The 15,203-nt window shown below is 44.8% G+C and overlaps 2 protein-coding genes and 1 long non-coding RNA gene across 3 annotated transcripts in view; 1 reads left to right on the top strand and 2 right to left on the bottom strand.

Moving 5' to 3' along the window:
• Window positions 1-2,850: 2,850 nt before the first annotated feature.
• On the bottom strand, window positions 2,851-4,860 carry LOC118255132 (uncharacterized). The gene is made up of 3 exons (XR_004780881.2): window positions 4,731-4,860; window positions 4,459-4,527; window positions 2,851-3,044 (listed from the first exon to the last, which is right to left on the bottom strand). It is a non-coding gene; the product is annotated as an uncharacterized LOC118255132 (long non-coding RNA).
• Window positions 4,861-5,194: 334 nt separating this feature from the next.
• The window catches only part of ITGAE (integrin subunit alpha E), a 32,883-nt gene continuing 22,874 nt past the window's right edge, over window positions 5,195-15,203 (bottom strand). The window contains exons 29-36 of the mRNA XM_050714787.1: window positions 14,307-14,384; window positions 13,795-13,861; window positions 13,603-13,710; window positions 8,902-8,976; window positions 8,689-8,790; window positions 8,121-8,216; window positions 7,377-7,487; window positions 5,195-6,931 (exon numbers count right to left, since the gene is read on the bottom strand). Of these exons, the coding sequence (XP_050570744.1) occupies window positions 6,854-6,931; window positions 7,377-7,487; window positions 8,121-8,216; window positions 8,689-8,790; window positions 8,902-8,976; window positions 13,603-13,710; window positions 13,795-13,861; window positions 14,307-14,384 (715 nt within the window). The 3' untranslated portion in view covers window positions 5,195-6,853. The remainder of the gene's footprint in view (window positions 6,932-7,376; window positions 7,488-8,120; window positions 8,217-8,688; window positions 8,791-8,901; window positions 8,977-13,602; window positions 13,711-13,794; window positions 13,862-14,306; window positions 14,385-15,203) is intronic.
• Window positions 10,484-14,912, top strand: HASPIN (histone H3 associated protein kinase). Its single transcript, XM_035561085.2, has one exon. The coding sequence runs from the start codon at window positions 10,484-10,486 to the stop codon at window positions 12,995-12,997; it is 2,514 nt and encodes an 837-aa protein (XP_035416978.1). The 3' UTR covers window positions 12,998-14,912.

The raw sequence follows: 15,203 nt of genomic DNA, 5'->3' as shown, positions 1-15,203 counted from the left end.
TCTACTCCTCTTTACCAGATGCCTGCAGACCAGGCTGTCACCGCTGGCAGTTTTAGAGATCCTCTCTGTGAAAGCCTGAAGCACAAATAAAAACTCTTACAACATATAGTAACCCAAGGAAACAAAACTCCCCAAGAACACACACTTCTGCAGGGAGGAAGGAGACCACAGCAGTCAGTGGGGCCAGAAACAAGTACGGAAGAAATGCAGGCTGAAGGAGCCACCACCTGATCTTCTGCTCACCTGCTCCTAAATCAGACAAGTCCACAAGCACAAGCCACTGGGTAACAGCTGAGCCCAGCCGCACAACAGCAAGTATACCCCGTGTCTCAGGGCTACATGCCATTGGATCATGACTGCCTCCAGCACTGCTCCTGTTGCACTAAGAATATTCAAAGTCATGAACAAAGAAAGTACTGGATAGTGAAGACAAGTCAGCCCTTGGTGCTGTCTAGAGACCCCTCTCTCCATCCTCATCTTCCCTGGAGGCACATCCTTATCTGTCTGGGTGACTGCACAGGCTACAGTCAGACCATGAACCACGCTAACAGTTAAATAGTGTGTTGCCTCCTGGCCTGGTTTAACTCAGTGGCACAGACATAGGTCTGCTATGAGTTTTTCCAATTACTTTCCAGGTTAATTAATCTGAGAATGGATTTACACAGGTTAGAAAAAATGCTGCTTAGAGAGAGAAGTGTTCCTGTTACAGACATGACCTGAAGAAGATGTCAACCACACTTGATCACTAATGAAAAAGAGCATGAAAAACGACTTTTTTTTGGTTTGTTTTGTTTTTAGAGCCATCAAGTAGAAGCATAGTTGCAACTGCTCTTTTTGAATAAGAAGTTTCAATTTTTATCAAATGTACCTGAGAATATTCTGAACTTTACTTGACACAGGAAAAGATTTCTGCTGACAACAGTGCTGCTGGCATGCTCTTGCAGATATTGATTTCATCACCTTGTAGTTCTCACAATCTTATTTTTTTCCTGCTTGGAAAGCAAGATGACTAGCGTGTTTCTCAAAGTATCCATGGGCTGTTCAAACATAAGCAGTTTCATGAACATGGAGGGGGGGAAGCAGCAAGTAAATAACTTAAAATCTAACCATCAGTTACAGACAAAGAAAAGTAGTTTCTCTGCGTCCTTCTCAAGGGACTCAGGCTGGTTCTCTTCTGCACGATATCTCCCTTCTTGAGTCCAACATTTTGGACAGCATTGGACTTCCATTTCCCATGGAAAAACTAACAGTTCTGCTCCTTTCCCATGAGGGCTATTTACTCAGTCTGGAGATTCTCACAGGGATGATTTATCCTCCACTACTGAAACTCTCCCATTCTCTCTTTTTATTCCTGACATACACCTGCATGTAACTCCTTGTACTGCGCTCAGTAATTACTTTCTCATTATTCACATGTAGGCATAAGATACATCTCTTGTCTGCCCAGACTGCTACTCACCTACGTTTCTCTCCATCTGCCAGGAGCTCTTTGGTGTTAATCCACCCCACAGCTGATTTCAGTCCAGTCATGAGCCCGTAAAGACCACGTGCAGGGACTTTGGAAATTTAACTTCAGACCCTTGCCCTGACATAGTGACATTCAAAACGTACAAAGGTCACATCTGTCTCTTTATGGCACTGTAGGATAGAAACATTTCACATTCAACCCAGCAACATGGTCTAGTGCTACCTTTAAGTGACGCCCAAAAGAGACCACGCATTTTCCAAGCAATAGCAGACAACCCCGACGAGTACAGACCTCAAGTGGCTGTTGGAGGTACCCATTTTAGGCACTTGTGTTGTCCTCTTTCAGTTCCAAATGATCATTCTCCAGGCATTACTGCTCTCTGTGATCCCCAGTCCACCCTTTACTGGGCTACCAAGTGCAACAGAAAGCATCAGCTCCCAAATGCATGACAGCTGACTCACAAAACACTCAGACATTTCTGAAGCACTGAAAATGCTCCTGCAGCAAATGCCTGAGCAATGCAGATGCATCATCCAGAGAGGCGCCAGACCAGCTACTGAAATAGAAAGGAGGCAAGGAGCAGAGGACGTAAATAAGAGAGAAACTATTTTGGCAAGGAAATGAACAGTGAAAAAGGGAGAGGTCAGCTCTCCGTTAACATTTTGTTTTTCTTTCTCACAGTAATCATACCTTTAGGTCAACATCTAAGGAAAACAAGGTGAAGAGTTTAACAGGTTGAAAGAGGAAATTGCTTCTAAACCACAGCACATGCACACTGAAACACAGGAAATCAGCAACATCAGCCACAAGCTGCATTCTGAAAACGAGTTTGAGAACAAAGAAACGTGCAACCTGTAGTGAAAAACGTTCCATTCAACTTCCTTTTTAATCCTTGCTGTGACTTTGCAGTGTAAATAAGAAATAGGTTAGTACTTGCCAGTGAAAAATTGACAGAAATCAGCCTCAGTATTTGTGCTCCTAACTGGCACTTCTGCACACCCAGCCACAATGGAAAACGAAATCTTTCATTCAGGAGTTACTAGAAAAACAATCAGACAAACTTTTTGCTTCTTTGCCAAGGTGCATCATCCCTGGCCTGGAAGGGTATGAACAGGTCCTGGCTGGAGAGCTGTTACCAGAGGCTGCCTGCCTTGCAGCAAGTGCTGAGGAGAAACCTTCATCCCCTTTGGCCAGCGGAGAATTTCACCACGTAAACACCCAGAAAGTTGAGACTGAGGCCTCTGCCCTTCCCTCTCTGGAATTACCAATTGGCAACTCTTTCCAGTTGTAGGAAAACATGCATGGCACTTAGACTTTTGACCCACAAAGGAAAAGGTTCCAACAGCAACACCCTCAGCCAACCAGCCCGGCACCCGACTTTGCCTTAGCTCTGGAGGCTGACGGTGCTCTAAGCCCTTACCTGTTACCACAGCTGATGTGTCCCATGCACGCTCAGACAACAGAGCCACACCACACAGAGCAGCGGAGCATGGACATACCGGAGCTGCTCTGGCCAAGCTGGCAGTGTCGAAGCAACCCGCTAGCAGCTGCACGGCTCCATTCCAGCTCATCCATCCTGTTATAATAAGAGACAGGAAATTTCTTTTTTGAGAGCGTAATCCAATTAACCTCCAAGTAAATGTGCCCCAACAGGCTCTCAAGCCTAACAAAGCACTTCATTGCTCCTATCTGATGCTCTTACGTCAGCACCCAGCACTTAATGAAGAACTACTTATGCCGTTTTTCTGATAAGCTTTCCTGAACATCAGACTTCCATTTTACTTACTCCTGCTAACCACCAAGCTGCCCGCACTCCCAGAGTCCAATACATGAACCTGCCAGCTTCTGACCAGGAAGGAATTATAACCCAAGGTTTGTGAATCTTCCTGGCATATGAGAAAGACATAAGCAGCTGATACCACTCCTGATTAAGACAGCATTACAAAATGTATCCATCCTCCCCTTCAAGATAAAAAATAAAAAGCTACTTCAGATACAGCAATTCTTGTCAGCCAACACCCACTGTCACACCTCCTACTCCTTGGCTATATATCACAGCAAAAAATAGCCAAAATCTGTCAGGCCGAGCTGACCTACTAGAAGATAATATTCAAACCTGAAATGATTTAGAGCCAGGACCAGAGCTAAGACAGCTGGTGTGATGGGGATGGGTGATCAGCACCCATCAAAGGGTAGAGAACAAACAAATACTCTTGCTTTCCTGGGCTACCAACAGCACTGAGAGTTGTTTCTCCCCAAAACAGCAAGGCAAATGAAGAATAACAAGTCCCTCCAGCCTAACGAGTGCTGTTAGAACATACCTGAACAGAAAAGAATTTAGGACACAATCCATTCTAGTCTGTATGTCCTACTCAAGAGTAAAGATACCCTCTCTCCCTCAAGAAGCTTTGGGTCTGCAGACACTCTTCCATATGTGCGTGATGTACAAAGATCATTCATTAATGACCCTTACAGCTCAGAAGCCTCCAAGTTGTCTGCAGCAGCTTCTCCACCATCACACCTGGACCCCAAACATCCTGCTAATGCGTGAAGCTGGCAATTAATGATTCCAAAGGAGGCACTTGCAAATCTTTTGTCATCCAAGGAGATGGCATAACTGTGCCACTGGCAGAGTGCACTAAAGTCAGGGCTATACAGCAGGGCCACAATGTTGAAAAGGCTTTTGCACAGGGGATTTTATTCAAAATGCAAATCACAAATAAATTTAGAAGCAGACACAGCAAGACTTCCATGGAAACAGCACAAAAACCCAGCTGTGGCTTGGATGACTGAAAAATCTTGGCCGTCTTCACTAATCCCTTAAGTGCCATCCAATTACTGCAAATGTGTTTGGCATCTACTATGGCAATTGTGAAGAATTAAATGATCGAATGGCACTCATCGGAAATTACAAGTCACAGAACACTGTAATGCATTTAAGAAAAAAACATCTAAAAAGTAAAATAGCATAACCCACTGCAAGAACTGACCTCTTTGAGAGCCTTAAGGGACAACAAAAGGAATCCGAGTAATGAGGGATAGTTAATTCAGAGAAAAACCTAGAAGAAGAAGAAAAAAAAAAAACTGAAAAAGAGGGAGTATAACAAGATTGGCTGAAGGAGCTGGGCTTGTTTAGCCTCAAGAAGAGAGAACTCTCCTTGCAACTCCTTATTCTTAGCACAAACTTATACAATTAACAATCTTTCCTAAGGGAAAGTAATCAAAAAACTACCAACAGCTTTTTTTCTGTGCAAATCCTTACCAAGTGTGATCTGACTGTAGATATCTCTAGGTGCTTCAGAACAGATAGGACTTTGGTATGAAACAGTGAAGGTCTGTTAGGGAGGATGGGCTAGATGGCTCCTAGGGAGACTGGCAGCAAAAGCACGGCTGCTGGTATATCGCAGTCCTTTCACAACAGCACAGCTGTCTGTACCAAGTGTCGCTCAGTACAAGACCTGTCTAGAGCTGTGGAAAAAGCAGACAAATTTTCTTCTAAGAAAAGCCAACATGGCCCACAACTTAAAAATAAATTAGTAAGTGAATAAATAAGGAAGCTATGAAAAAGTAGGTGTCTTCTTTATAATGCCGCCACCTCAGTCGCTACCATGCTCAGCTGCTCTCTTGCCTGAAGCTCTTCAAAGGCATTCTCTCTCCACCCAGCTTCTGGTTTTCATGTACTTAATGCCTCATCGAGGTCCATCCACTCAGGAACATGCAAATTGTTCTACCAAAACATGGACTGAGAGATGGACAGTAGCTCCAGAGACCTGCAATGCTACCTGGGAAATGGTACGACAAAATACACAAACCACCTTTAATCATGAAGTGTTATACACAGGCAGGGTTCTTTTGAAAGAATTTATTTTAAAAAAGAAAAAATAAAATATTACAAAAAAAGAGGAGTACCACAGTTAGGGGGGACAGTAAAGCCATTCAAACCAGACAAAGCACGTTCTTTCCAAATGGTACAGAGCTGTTATGATAAAAAAACCCTGCCATAAGTGGTTCTTTGATTCAGATGAGACTTTTCTTTCTGAACCTATTAAGTCTCAATCCCTGACACTTGTAAACAGACTTGGAGTGACTCACACCCTGTATGCAGCTCCAAGGAACTCTACAATCAGCCAGAGGAGAGAAAAAATCAAGAAAGAATGAGTTGACTGAGCTGGTCCACAGCACAAGTTCTCACCACCTCTCTGTCTTATACAGCTGAAACTGACATGGGGGCCTTACATTCCTCAGCTAATACCTTCCTCTGGTTGTTTTTTCTTTTGTGCTAAGCAGGCAGGCCAGTGTGCTTAGCACCTTTAACTTCCACCTGTTTGGCAGCCAAATTTAGAGGTGGGACATATCCAGAGTTGTACAGCCTGCAGAATGCCCAACGCATCATGAAAGTGATCTCTGTAATAGCTTTGAAGAGATATATTAATAGCACTATCCAAGTACTAAACACAAATTACACAAGGAAACTGAAGGGCAGACCACAGCTTGTTAACTTTAGTTTTCCATCAGGCAATACTGGTTAAGCCAAAGGAGATAGCGAACAGTTTTGCCTTCTGAAGGTCTGGACAAAAATCTGTGTTTATTCTACTGCTGTGTGTAAATACATATTAGATTTGTGAGGTTTTTGGTTAGCCAAACATGACAGAAAAAGCCAAGAGGAGACATTTCATACAAGAGGAGACTGCCTAAATTGACAATTAGGCCCATAATGCAAATTTTTATTTGTGACCATATCAGGATCTGAAAGCAACTGAAAATGCAAAACCAGAAATGACCCTGTAAAGTACAATACCCAAATCGCCACATACATACTTATCATTCCAAGAACCAGAGATATCAAGGAACATATTCTACTGTATTAAAATAGACAAATTTATATATATATTCTCATATATAAGTATATACACTTGTATGCAAAATGCTTGGCTCTACATTTTCATTAGCAATAGCAGAATAGGAAGCTTCCACTAATCTATTTCTATTTTAATCTATTCTGAAGCTACTCAGTATTAAAATCATTTTAAGAACCACTCGGCATCACAATTAAGACTATAATCCAATATAACAGGCTCCAAGCTGATTTTTTCCTAGCATTTCTACATTAAAGCAAAATATGTCATGGGGAGTCTAGTTTATCAATGCCAGACAGCCCTTCTATGATGAGTGGTGAGCTCAAATGAAACAAGCACGCAACTAGATTGCCCAAAAGCGCAGGGCCCCTATGGTCAGAACAGGAACTTGGAGGAGTCCCAAAGTCTGGAGTCCTATAGATCTATCCCAGCTCAGGGAACAAGAATCATTTTGCATCTTAGCCAGACTTTGACTCTGGTATTTCCAAAAAGACGGTGACAGAATGCAGAGGGTTCTGCTTTGGCCAGCTTAGTCTTCAGGAAGTATCTTCTTGCTCGTATCTTCTTGCTCCATCATGATCTTATATTTTCTTTTGAAAAAGCCAAACTGAGGAAAAAAAAAAAAAAGAACTTGCTAAGTCTTTGTGAATGCACTGATTTTTCCCTTTTCTTAAAAAGAAGAAGAAAATTCCAAGTTTTTCCCTGTCAGAGTCGCAGTAAGTGAATGAATAAATGCAGGATGCAACCCAGGTATGACTTCTGACAGAACTATAAGCCTAAAGGCTGACATTGTTCAAAACTCTTCAGAACATCTATAACACCTCAAAACATTCAAGCATTCGGGAAAGCACTTCAAAATAGGTCTTTAGAGGCTATACTGCAACGCTCAAAATAGCTCAAAATGTAAGATCGAGGTCTTACAACAGTAAGTGGCAGAGGTCCTTCAATGAGCATTTGAGAAAACTGCTTTCATACTTGGAGAAATCTTAAAAACATGCATGCATCTAACAAAACGATATCTGTTTTGTTGTGTATGCGTGAAGGATACCCACTTTCCAGAGGAGCAGAATAATGAACAACAGCAAGAGAAGTCCACCAATAGAGCTTCCTATGACAGTAGGTACAGGATCAAACACTTCCTCTTTCAGGAAGATAAGAGTTATCTGAAACAGAATCAAGGCCAAATTATCACACACTGAAGCCCAGTTATCTTTTTCTCATCAGCTTTTAACTGAGAAAGCTATTTAGTTTGAGCTAGCATTCAAACTTTAAACTCTATGCTAGATGCCTCATTAATCTACCTCTGCAGGTACTTTGTAATACAGTATGAAAGGGTTTTGTTTGTTTGTTTTTTATTATTATTCCAAGACTAGTCAAGGGAATTAAATTTACTAAGTCTTCATTATGAGTTTACAGTGATTACAAAAGTCACCAGTGACAATCTTCAGAATAAAAACCATGAGTTTCCAAGGGAAAGAGGAGGATTATTCATGTTGAAATCCTTGAGAAGACAAGAGGTCTCTGTGTTAACCAGACATGTTAGAGGATAAACAGAGTTCAACACAGAACTTCTCAGATTGTTGACACGCACTAGCAAACATCCTCCCTTTGTTTTTGTCCTATGATCAAAACCTGATTTCACTAAACTCAATAGTGGAAAAGCTGTTTGCTTTAAAGGTCCCAGGATTTAATTCTGGGGACTTCATTGGTTCTCTGGGTTCAGCAAAACCAGCTGGATTTCTCACTTGTTCCTGCCCCTAAAAAAGGACCAAGCTGCCTGCGCAATGCTCAGATACCTCAGCATTATGTTCCTCTTCTTTCAGCCCCTGATATAGTTGCCTGTTGAAGGTGATTTTTCCAGGGATCAGGAGGTCAATTCTTCTTTTCAAGAACTATGGAGTAAGAAGTAGAAGGAGCAAAACATGAGTTACTTTTCAGTCTTTTCTGGAGGGGGGAAAAAAAAAAAGCATTGCATGTTGCAACAGCAAATCCTTCTTCAGACTGTGAGAACTACCCTGTATAGTGCTGCCACCAAGCTGAACACTGCATACATCTCTTTCCATGCAACTATCAGTAATGAGAAATTGTCTAGACCAAAGCTTGTGGTACTGAAACAATCATTTCACATGCAGCAATTTCTGAAGGAAGTAAGGAGAATGCAGCAGCTCTTTTAAGAGCCAAGTGCCTCCTGGGAGGCTCTGCCATGAATAAAACATCACTTTTGTTCCACAGGGTCAGAAAATAGCATCATATACAGAAGAGCAAAATCTCTGCTGGGATGCAGAAGAAATCCTTGCATGAAACCCCTGGCAGCTAGCAGATTTTAGCAAACAAACCCAGAGAAGTGCAGTCTTTCGCATATACCTGGTCTGCGTTAATTAAGGACAATTCAGCTGCCACGGTGATGTTTTCATTATCTGCTTGGATGGAACAATACACGCACTGATACTCCACGTCCTGTGTGACCTGCAACGAGAGGGATGTCAACCGCGGGTAAACTCCCTGGATGCCACGGGTACCCATCCTGTCACCTCGTGGTAAACTGCTGCAACAGCAGCAGGGACCAACCCGGCTCACCTCTAGTTCTGCGCTGTTGGAATAGTCCCTTAGATGAGGCACCAGTTCATCGCTGACTCTGCACTCTGTTGTACCCTGAAGTTGAACAGTTACAGCTCAGTGCCTTGGCCATGATACCGATGCGTGTACAGAGCAGTGTGGTGATGCTGCGAAGGCTGGGACAGCCCCAGCCCAGAGGAATCACAGAATCATTAAGGTTGGAAAAGACCTTCAAGATCATCTGGTCCAACCATTCCCCTACCACCAATATCACCCACTGAACCATGTCCCTAAGCACCACGTCCAACCTCTCCTTGAACACCCCCAGGGCCGGTGACTCCACCACCTCCCTGGGCAACCTGTTCCAATGTCTGACTACTCTTTCTGAGAAGAAACGTCTCCTAATTTCCAACCTGAACCTCCCCTGAGGCAACTTGAGGCCATTCCCTCTAGTCCTATCACTGGCTATCTGCAAGAAGAGGCCAACCCCCAGCTCCCCACCATTTCCCTTAAGGTAGATGTAAAGAGCAATAAGGTCTCCCCTGAGCCTCCTCTTCTCCAGACTAAACAACCCCAGTTCCCTCAGCCACTCCTCACAGGACTTGTGTTCCAGGACCTTCAACAGCTTTGTGGCCCTTCTCTGGACACGTTCCAGGGCCTTGATGTCCTTCTTGTACTGAGGGGCCCAAAACTGAACTGAGTTGTGGCCTCACCAGAGCAGAATACAAGGGGACGATCACCTCCATGCTCCTGCTGGCCACACTATTCCTGACCCGAGTCAGGATACCATTGGCCTTCTTGGCCACCTGGGCACAGTGTGGGCTCACACTCAGGCGAGCGCCGACCAACACCCCAGCTCCTTTTCCTTTCCAGCCACTCCTCCCACAGCCCATAGCACAAGAACTGGGCTGCATTTGGAAGAGTGTTGCTAGCAGGCTAAGGGAGGTGATCCTACCCCTCTACTCAGCCCCGGTGAGGCCACACCTGGAGTGCTGTGTCCAGTTGTGGGCTTCCTGGTACAAGAGGGGCATGGAACTACTGGAGTGAGCTCAGAGAGGGCTACTAAGACAATTAGAGGACTGGAGCACCTGTCATATGAGGATAGGCTGAAAGAACCAGGCCTGTTTAGCCTGAAAAAGGGAAGACTGATTGCAGACCTCATTAATATACATAAATGTCTGAGGGAAAGGTGTTGAGAAGATGGAGCTGGTCTCTCTTTAGTTGTGCCCAGTGACAGGACGACAGGCAACAGGCACAAACTGAAGCACACAAGGTTCCAGGTCAACATAAGGGGGGCACTTCCTTCCTGTGAGGGTGACAGAGCGCTGGGACAGGCTGCTCATAGGGGCTGGGGATTCTTCTCTGGAGATATCCCAAACCCGCCTGAACACCACCCTGCGCAAGGCGCTCGGGGCGATTCTGCTCAGCAGGGGGCTACCACCGTATGATCTCCGCAGCTCCGTTCCACCATCGGCCATTTTGAGCCTGTGGCCGCCCCGCCCCGCTCCCGCCCGCCTCCCTCCCGCAGTCTCGCGAGGCCCCGTTTGAAACGGCGCCGGGCGGGCGGGCTCCGCGGCTCCCCTCGGGCAGGCCTAGGCCGGCTATGCCGCTACAGCCGCGGCTGCTCCGCACGTACTCCCGGCGCGGCGGCCACCTCCGCCCGCTGCCGCAGCCCGCCCGCTGGATTTCGCCGCCTCAGGACCGCAGGCGGCTCTTCAGCTCCACCTCGGCCGGCTCCAGCTCCGCCTGCTCCAGCGCCCTCTCCGCCGCCTCGGACGACCCCGACTTCTCTCCGCCCGGGAAGCGCCGCCGGCAGCCGCTGTGTGAGCGCCCCGCCCGGGCTCGGTGTCTACGGAGCCGGCGCGGCGCCGCCAGCGGGGAGAACGAGAACCGGCCGCCCGCCCCGGCCGTCCTGAGCTCCCCGTCGCCCTCCCCGCTGCCGCCCGCCGCCGCCCGCCGCCGCCAGGGGCCGTCTCACGGGGCTCGGCGCCCCCTGCTCTGCAGCACCCCGCAGTTGGCGCCCAGCCGTAGCCGCCGCTCGCCGCCGGCCGAGCTCAGCAGCAGGCTGGAGGGAGGCTCGGGGCTGCAGGGCAGCCTGGCGCTCTTCTCGTCGCCCCGAGAGGGGCGGGACGCCTCGCTCGGCAGCGGGCCCAGCACGCCCCAGTCGTTGAGGGGAGATGCGGAGGAGGTGGAGGCGTCGCCGAGCGGGAGCAAGGAGGGGACGGGGCTGGCTTGGTCCAAAGCCTTGGGTGGGTGCGGTGAGAGGGGCCTGTCACAAAGGGCCAGCAGGGTTCTGAGGGCGTCCGTGCGGGTACCCCGGTTCCTGCAGCAAAGCACAAGCACTCCTCCCACTAAGGGCGAGCCCCTGCACTCCACCCCGTATGCTGGTGCCAGGGCTGAAGAACCATGCGATGATGTAGAGAGAGATTCAACGGAAGGAAGCCTGAGCGGTCAGAGAGGCAAAACCAAGCACCAGCCTACGCCAGTGGTGGTCTTGAACCGTCAGGAAGTGTCGCTGTGGCTGACAAGCATGCAAGCTGACAAAAAGGCAGACGCTCAACCTTCCTGCCAGAAGCCAGTGTCGCCTTTGGGCCCTCAAGGAATGGTGGAGTATAAAAATAAAAGCACCAAGGTCAGTTCTGCAGAGGGAAGTGCCTGTAGAAGAGCTTGCATCAGTGGCTTCAGTGCCAGGCGGTGGGATAGGCAAATGAGGCTCTGTCCCCAAAGACTCAAAAATAAGAGACAGCAGCACACTAATAACTCTTTGTTCAGACCACAACTGAGACCAAAAGGAAGGAAGAAGGGTGGTCAGGAGATGGCTGTAGATACAAGAGACAACGATTCTTCATTCCTCAATAACTCCCATGCCTGGGGTAGACTTCGAGCGTCTCTGTCCTTCCATAAGAAAAAGAAAGTTACTGCAGACGAGTGTTCCTACAATAGCATCCTTTGTACCCCTTTTGTGAATTCCGAGGTTACAGGGCACCAAGAAACCCCAACTTCTAGTATGACTCAGTACTGTGCTTTGTCTGCTTCTTCCATGGTACTGCTGGCTCCCAGGAATTCCTGTTCAGTCCTGGAGGTAATGCTTACGGATGCAGAGAAGGTGTTTGGGGAATGCCACCAGGAGAGACCTATCACTTTTGAGGAGTGCATTCCCTTAGATAAGATGAAAGATTGCAAGAAAATTGGAGAAGGGGTGTTTGGAGAGGTTTTCCAGATTGACAGTAAGAGAGGACCTGTGGCCTTAAAAATAATTCCCATTGAGGGGACTGAAAGAGTGAATGGTGAATCTCAAAAACGCTTTGGGGAGATTCTACCAGAGATAATAATTTCAAAGGAACTCAGTCTTCTATCTGAAGAGTCTGTGAACAGGACTGTAGGGTTCGTTAGCTTGTACTCCGTGCACTGTGTTCAAGGGGCCTATCCTAAGTATCTCTTAGAAGCTTGGGACAAATACGACAAAGTAACAGGATCAGAAAATGATCGGCCAGACCTTTTTAGGAAAGAGCAACTCTTCATGGTTCTGGAGTTTGAATTTGGAGGCAGTGACTTGGAGAACATGAGAAACAGCTTGAGTTCGGTAGCTTCAGCAAAAAGCATTTTGCACCAGGTGACTGCTTCCCTGGCTGTGGCAGAACAGGAACTGCACTTTGAGCACAGAGACTTACACTGGGGGAATGTGCTGGTAAAGAAAACAGATGTCAAAGAGCTTAATTATGTGTTGAATGGGACGATGTGCACAATCCCCACAAGAGGTATCCATGTCAACATCATAGATTATACCTTGTCTCGGCTAGAGAAAGATGGGTTAACTGTTTTTTGTGACCTTTCCACTGATGAAGAGCTGTTCCAAGGCACAGGAGACTACCAGTTTGATATCTACAGGCAAATGAAAGCAGAGAACTCCAACAGCTGGACTGACTATCATCCACACAGCAATGTCCTCTGGTTGCACTATTTGTCAGATAAACTTTTGAAAGATATGGTTTACAAGAAAAAAGAATCAACTTCTGCCATGAGAAAAATAAAGCAGCAGCTCGTTAAGTTCCATAAAGAAGTACTGACCTTTGGGTCTGCCAGTGAAGTTTTGCATAGCAGCAGCCTCTTCCAGTGAGTAAAGGAGCACAGTGCTTCCAAGAACTAAGTCACCGATGCCCCTTTCCCCTTTGTCATTTTTCTGTATCGTCTTTTTAAATGTTGGCACGATGAAGAAATGTTATGATCAGTTACCAGTATGTAAAGTAAGCTATGAAAAATGTGTAAAAATGCACAAAAAAGCCACCAGCTTTAAGATGTTTCCGTATGTACTTTTTTGAGGGGTAACGGTGGAAGGGAACAGACTTGACAGTGGAGGTGGAGGGAAAAGATTTCTTCAGACTTAGTTCATGTCCTGAATTCCACTTAGATTATTAGAAGTTCTTCCCTTACTATACTTATTTCTTACAAATTAAAACAAACAAAAAGATGGACAAAGGTAAATATTGTTAGCCCAGTTAGGGATACAAAGGGAGGAAAAACCTACCTTTTGACTTAGTTTTTAAAATGAACTTTTGCTCAGTTCGGTCCAACATGTACTTGGAATAATGCTATAAAATGTAATTTCCTGAAGTTTCTGTAGTGTAGCTTTAAAAAAATCCTAATCTGCAATAATACAACCTTTTTTCCTCTGTAAGGGCCAGTGAAGAGGTATTGTGTTATGGAAAAAAAAAAAAGAAGTACCTGTGTTCCTGATGCATTTTTGACAGTTGCTATGTTCTGACCTTGTACACTGACAGGAACCCAAATCTGTAACTTGATGGTAGCATTAAAGGGGTTTTCTCCATTTATCTACAGAATAAAATGCACAAGGTAAGTGTTCTTTCTTCCTGATTGCAGACAGATGAGATGAACTAAATTTGAAGCTATACTTACATTAAATTTAAATTCTTTGTTTTCAAGTAGTCCTTGGCGAACGTTCATGTACATTAAAGAAACTGGCCTGTAGAAGAAGATAAATTAAAACTAAGTGAACATTGAATTTAATTATTATTGAACATTAGTATATCCAATGACCCACATGCATTAAGTAATAAGGAGGTAGCATGATCAAATTTGTTAAACAGGAATGTTAGCTACACAGTCTATATACGGGCATATATACAGTCTATCAATTAGATGCATCTTTGAAGCAATCTTGAAGGTATTTTTTAATCAGTTAAATAGTTAAGGGTTTATATTTGACCCTAGTCATCTCCCTATGATGTTTTGTTGTTCCATCTTCCAGACTCTTGCTGTCTTATACCACAGAAAGCAACTTCACAACATGCAGTGCTTTAAACTATTAAGATGGAAATTGTGCTGGAATCCTGCCAGGCATCCTCTCAACCCTTTTTCCTCTAATTGACTAAAGTAATATAATGCAATTGAATATTCTTAAAACTTACTTGGTAAGAACTGCAGTGAATGCATATCTGACATCAAGGACATGTTTTTCAGTCAGAATGGTGCTATTTTCATTTATGCTTTAAAAGAAAAAAAAAAAAGGATTGATGAAACAGCTTTATCATCTGCCTGCTTTGGTTTTCTATTTCTATGGTTTCCAAATTGTGGATACTGGCTATACAAGAGGGATGGAAACACAGAGTGCAGTAACTTATGAAAGGAGGGGTGCCATCCTGCTCTCCTATGGGTTAACGTACTGCAGTAATGTTGGAGTAGCCCTTCATTATTATGGATTTTGGAAGCTGCTGTTGCCTTGGAATATTTCCCCACAAAGCAGCATTAATCTGTGAATATGTAATAATGCTTTAATTAATCAAAATTTAAAAGCTTCTACCCTTCAAAAAAACTGGACATTAAACTCATGTATAAACCTTTGCCTTAAAGTGTGCTTGCAATGAAGTTGCCAGAGATGAGTCCTCATTTCCTTTTTAAAAATGCTGTTTAATAAAGTGCTGTTTGCTAATCAGTCCCATTCAAGTTAATGAGAGGAATGTGACAAGAAAGGAATAGTAACTTCCCCATACTAGAAAGCCCCGATCGAGAAAAATAATATGAATACATCCTCATCCTGACTATTTGGAATAATAGTTCTACTTGGAACAGAGCTGGATTATGTTACTTGTCTGTTTTCTCTGATAACAAAGGAGGATGTCAGAACCCAAGTTTTCTAGTTCAGGAAACACAAGGTTTTAAATATATACTATACTTAAATTAGGAACTTAAGGGATATTCTATCTTTTACTGAAATTAAGTAAGAGCAAAGCTAAAATAATAAAGGAAAGATTTTTTTTATATGGGTCCAAACACTTTAGAAGGTCGAAAAGGACAAGTACAATTTT

This window comes from Cygnus atratus, chromosome 20 (genome assembly GCF_013377495.2).
Source record: "Cygnus atratus isolate AKBS03 ecotype Queensland, Australia chromosome 20, CAtr_DNAZoo_HiC_assembly, whole genome shotgun sequence".
NCBI lineage: Eukaryota > Metazoa > Chordata > Aves > Anseriformes > Anatidae > Cygnus > Cygnus atratus.
This window is presented reverse-complemented; position numbering and strand designations above follow the sequence as displayed.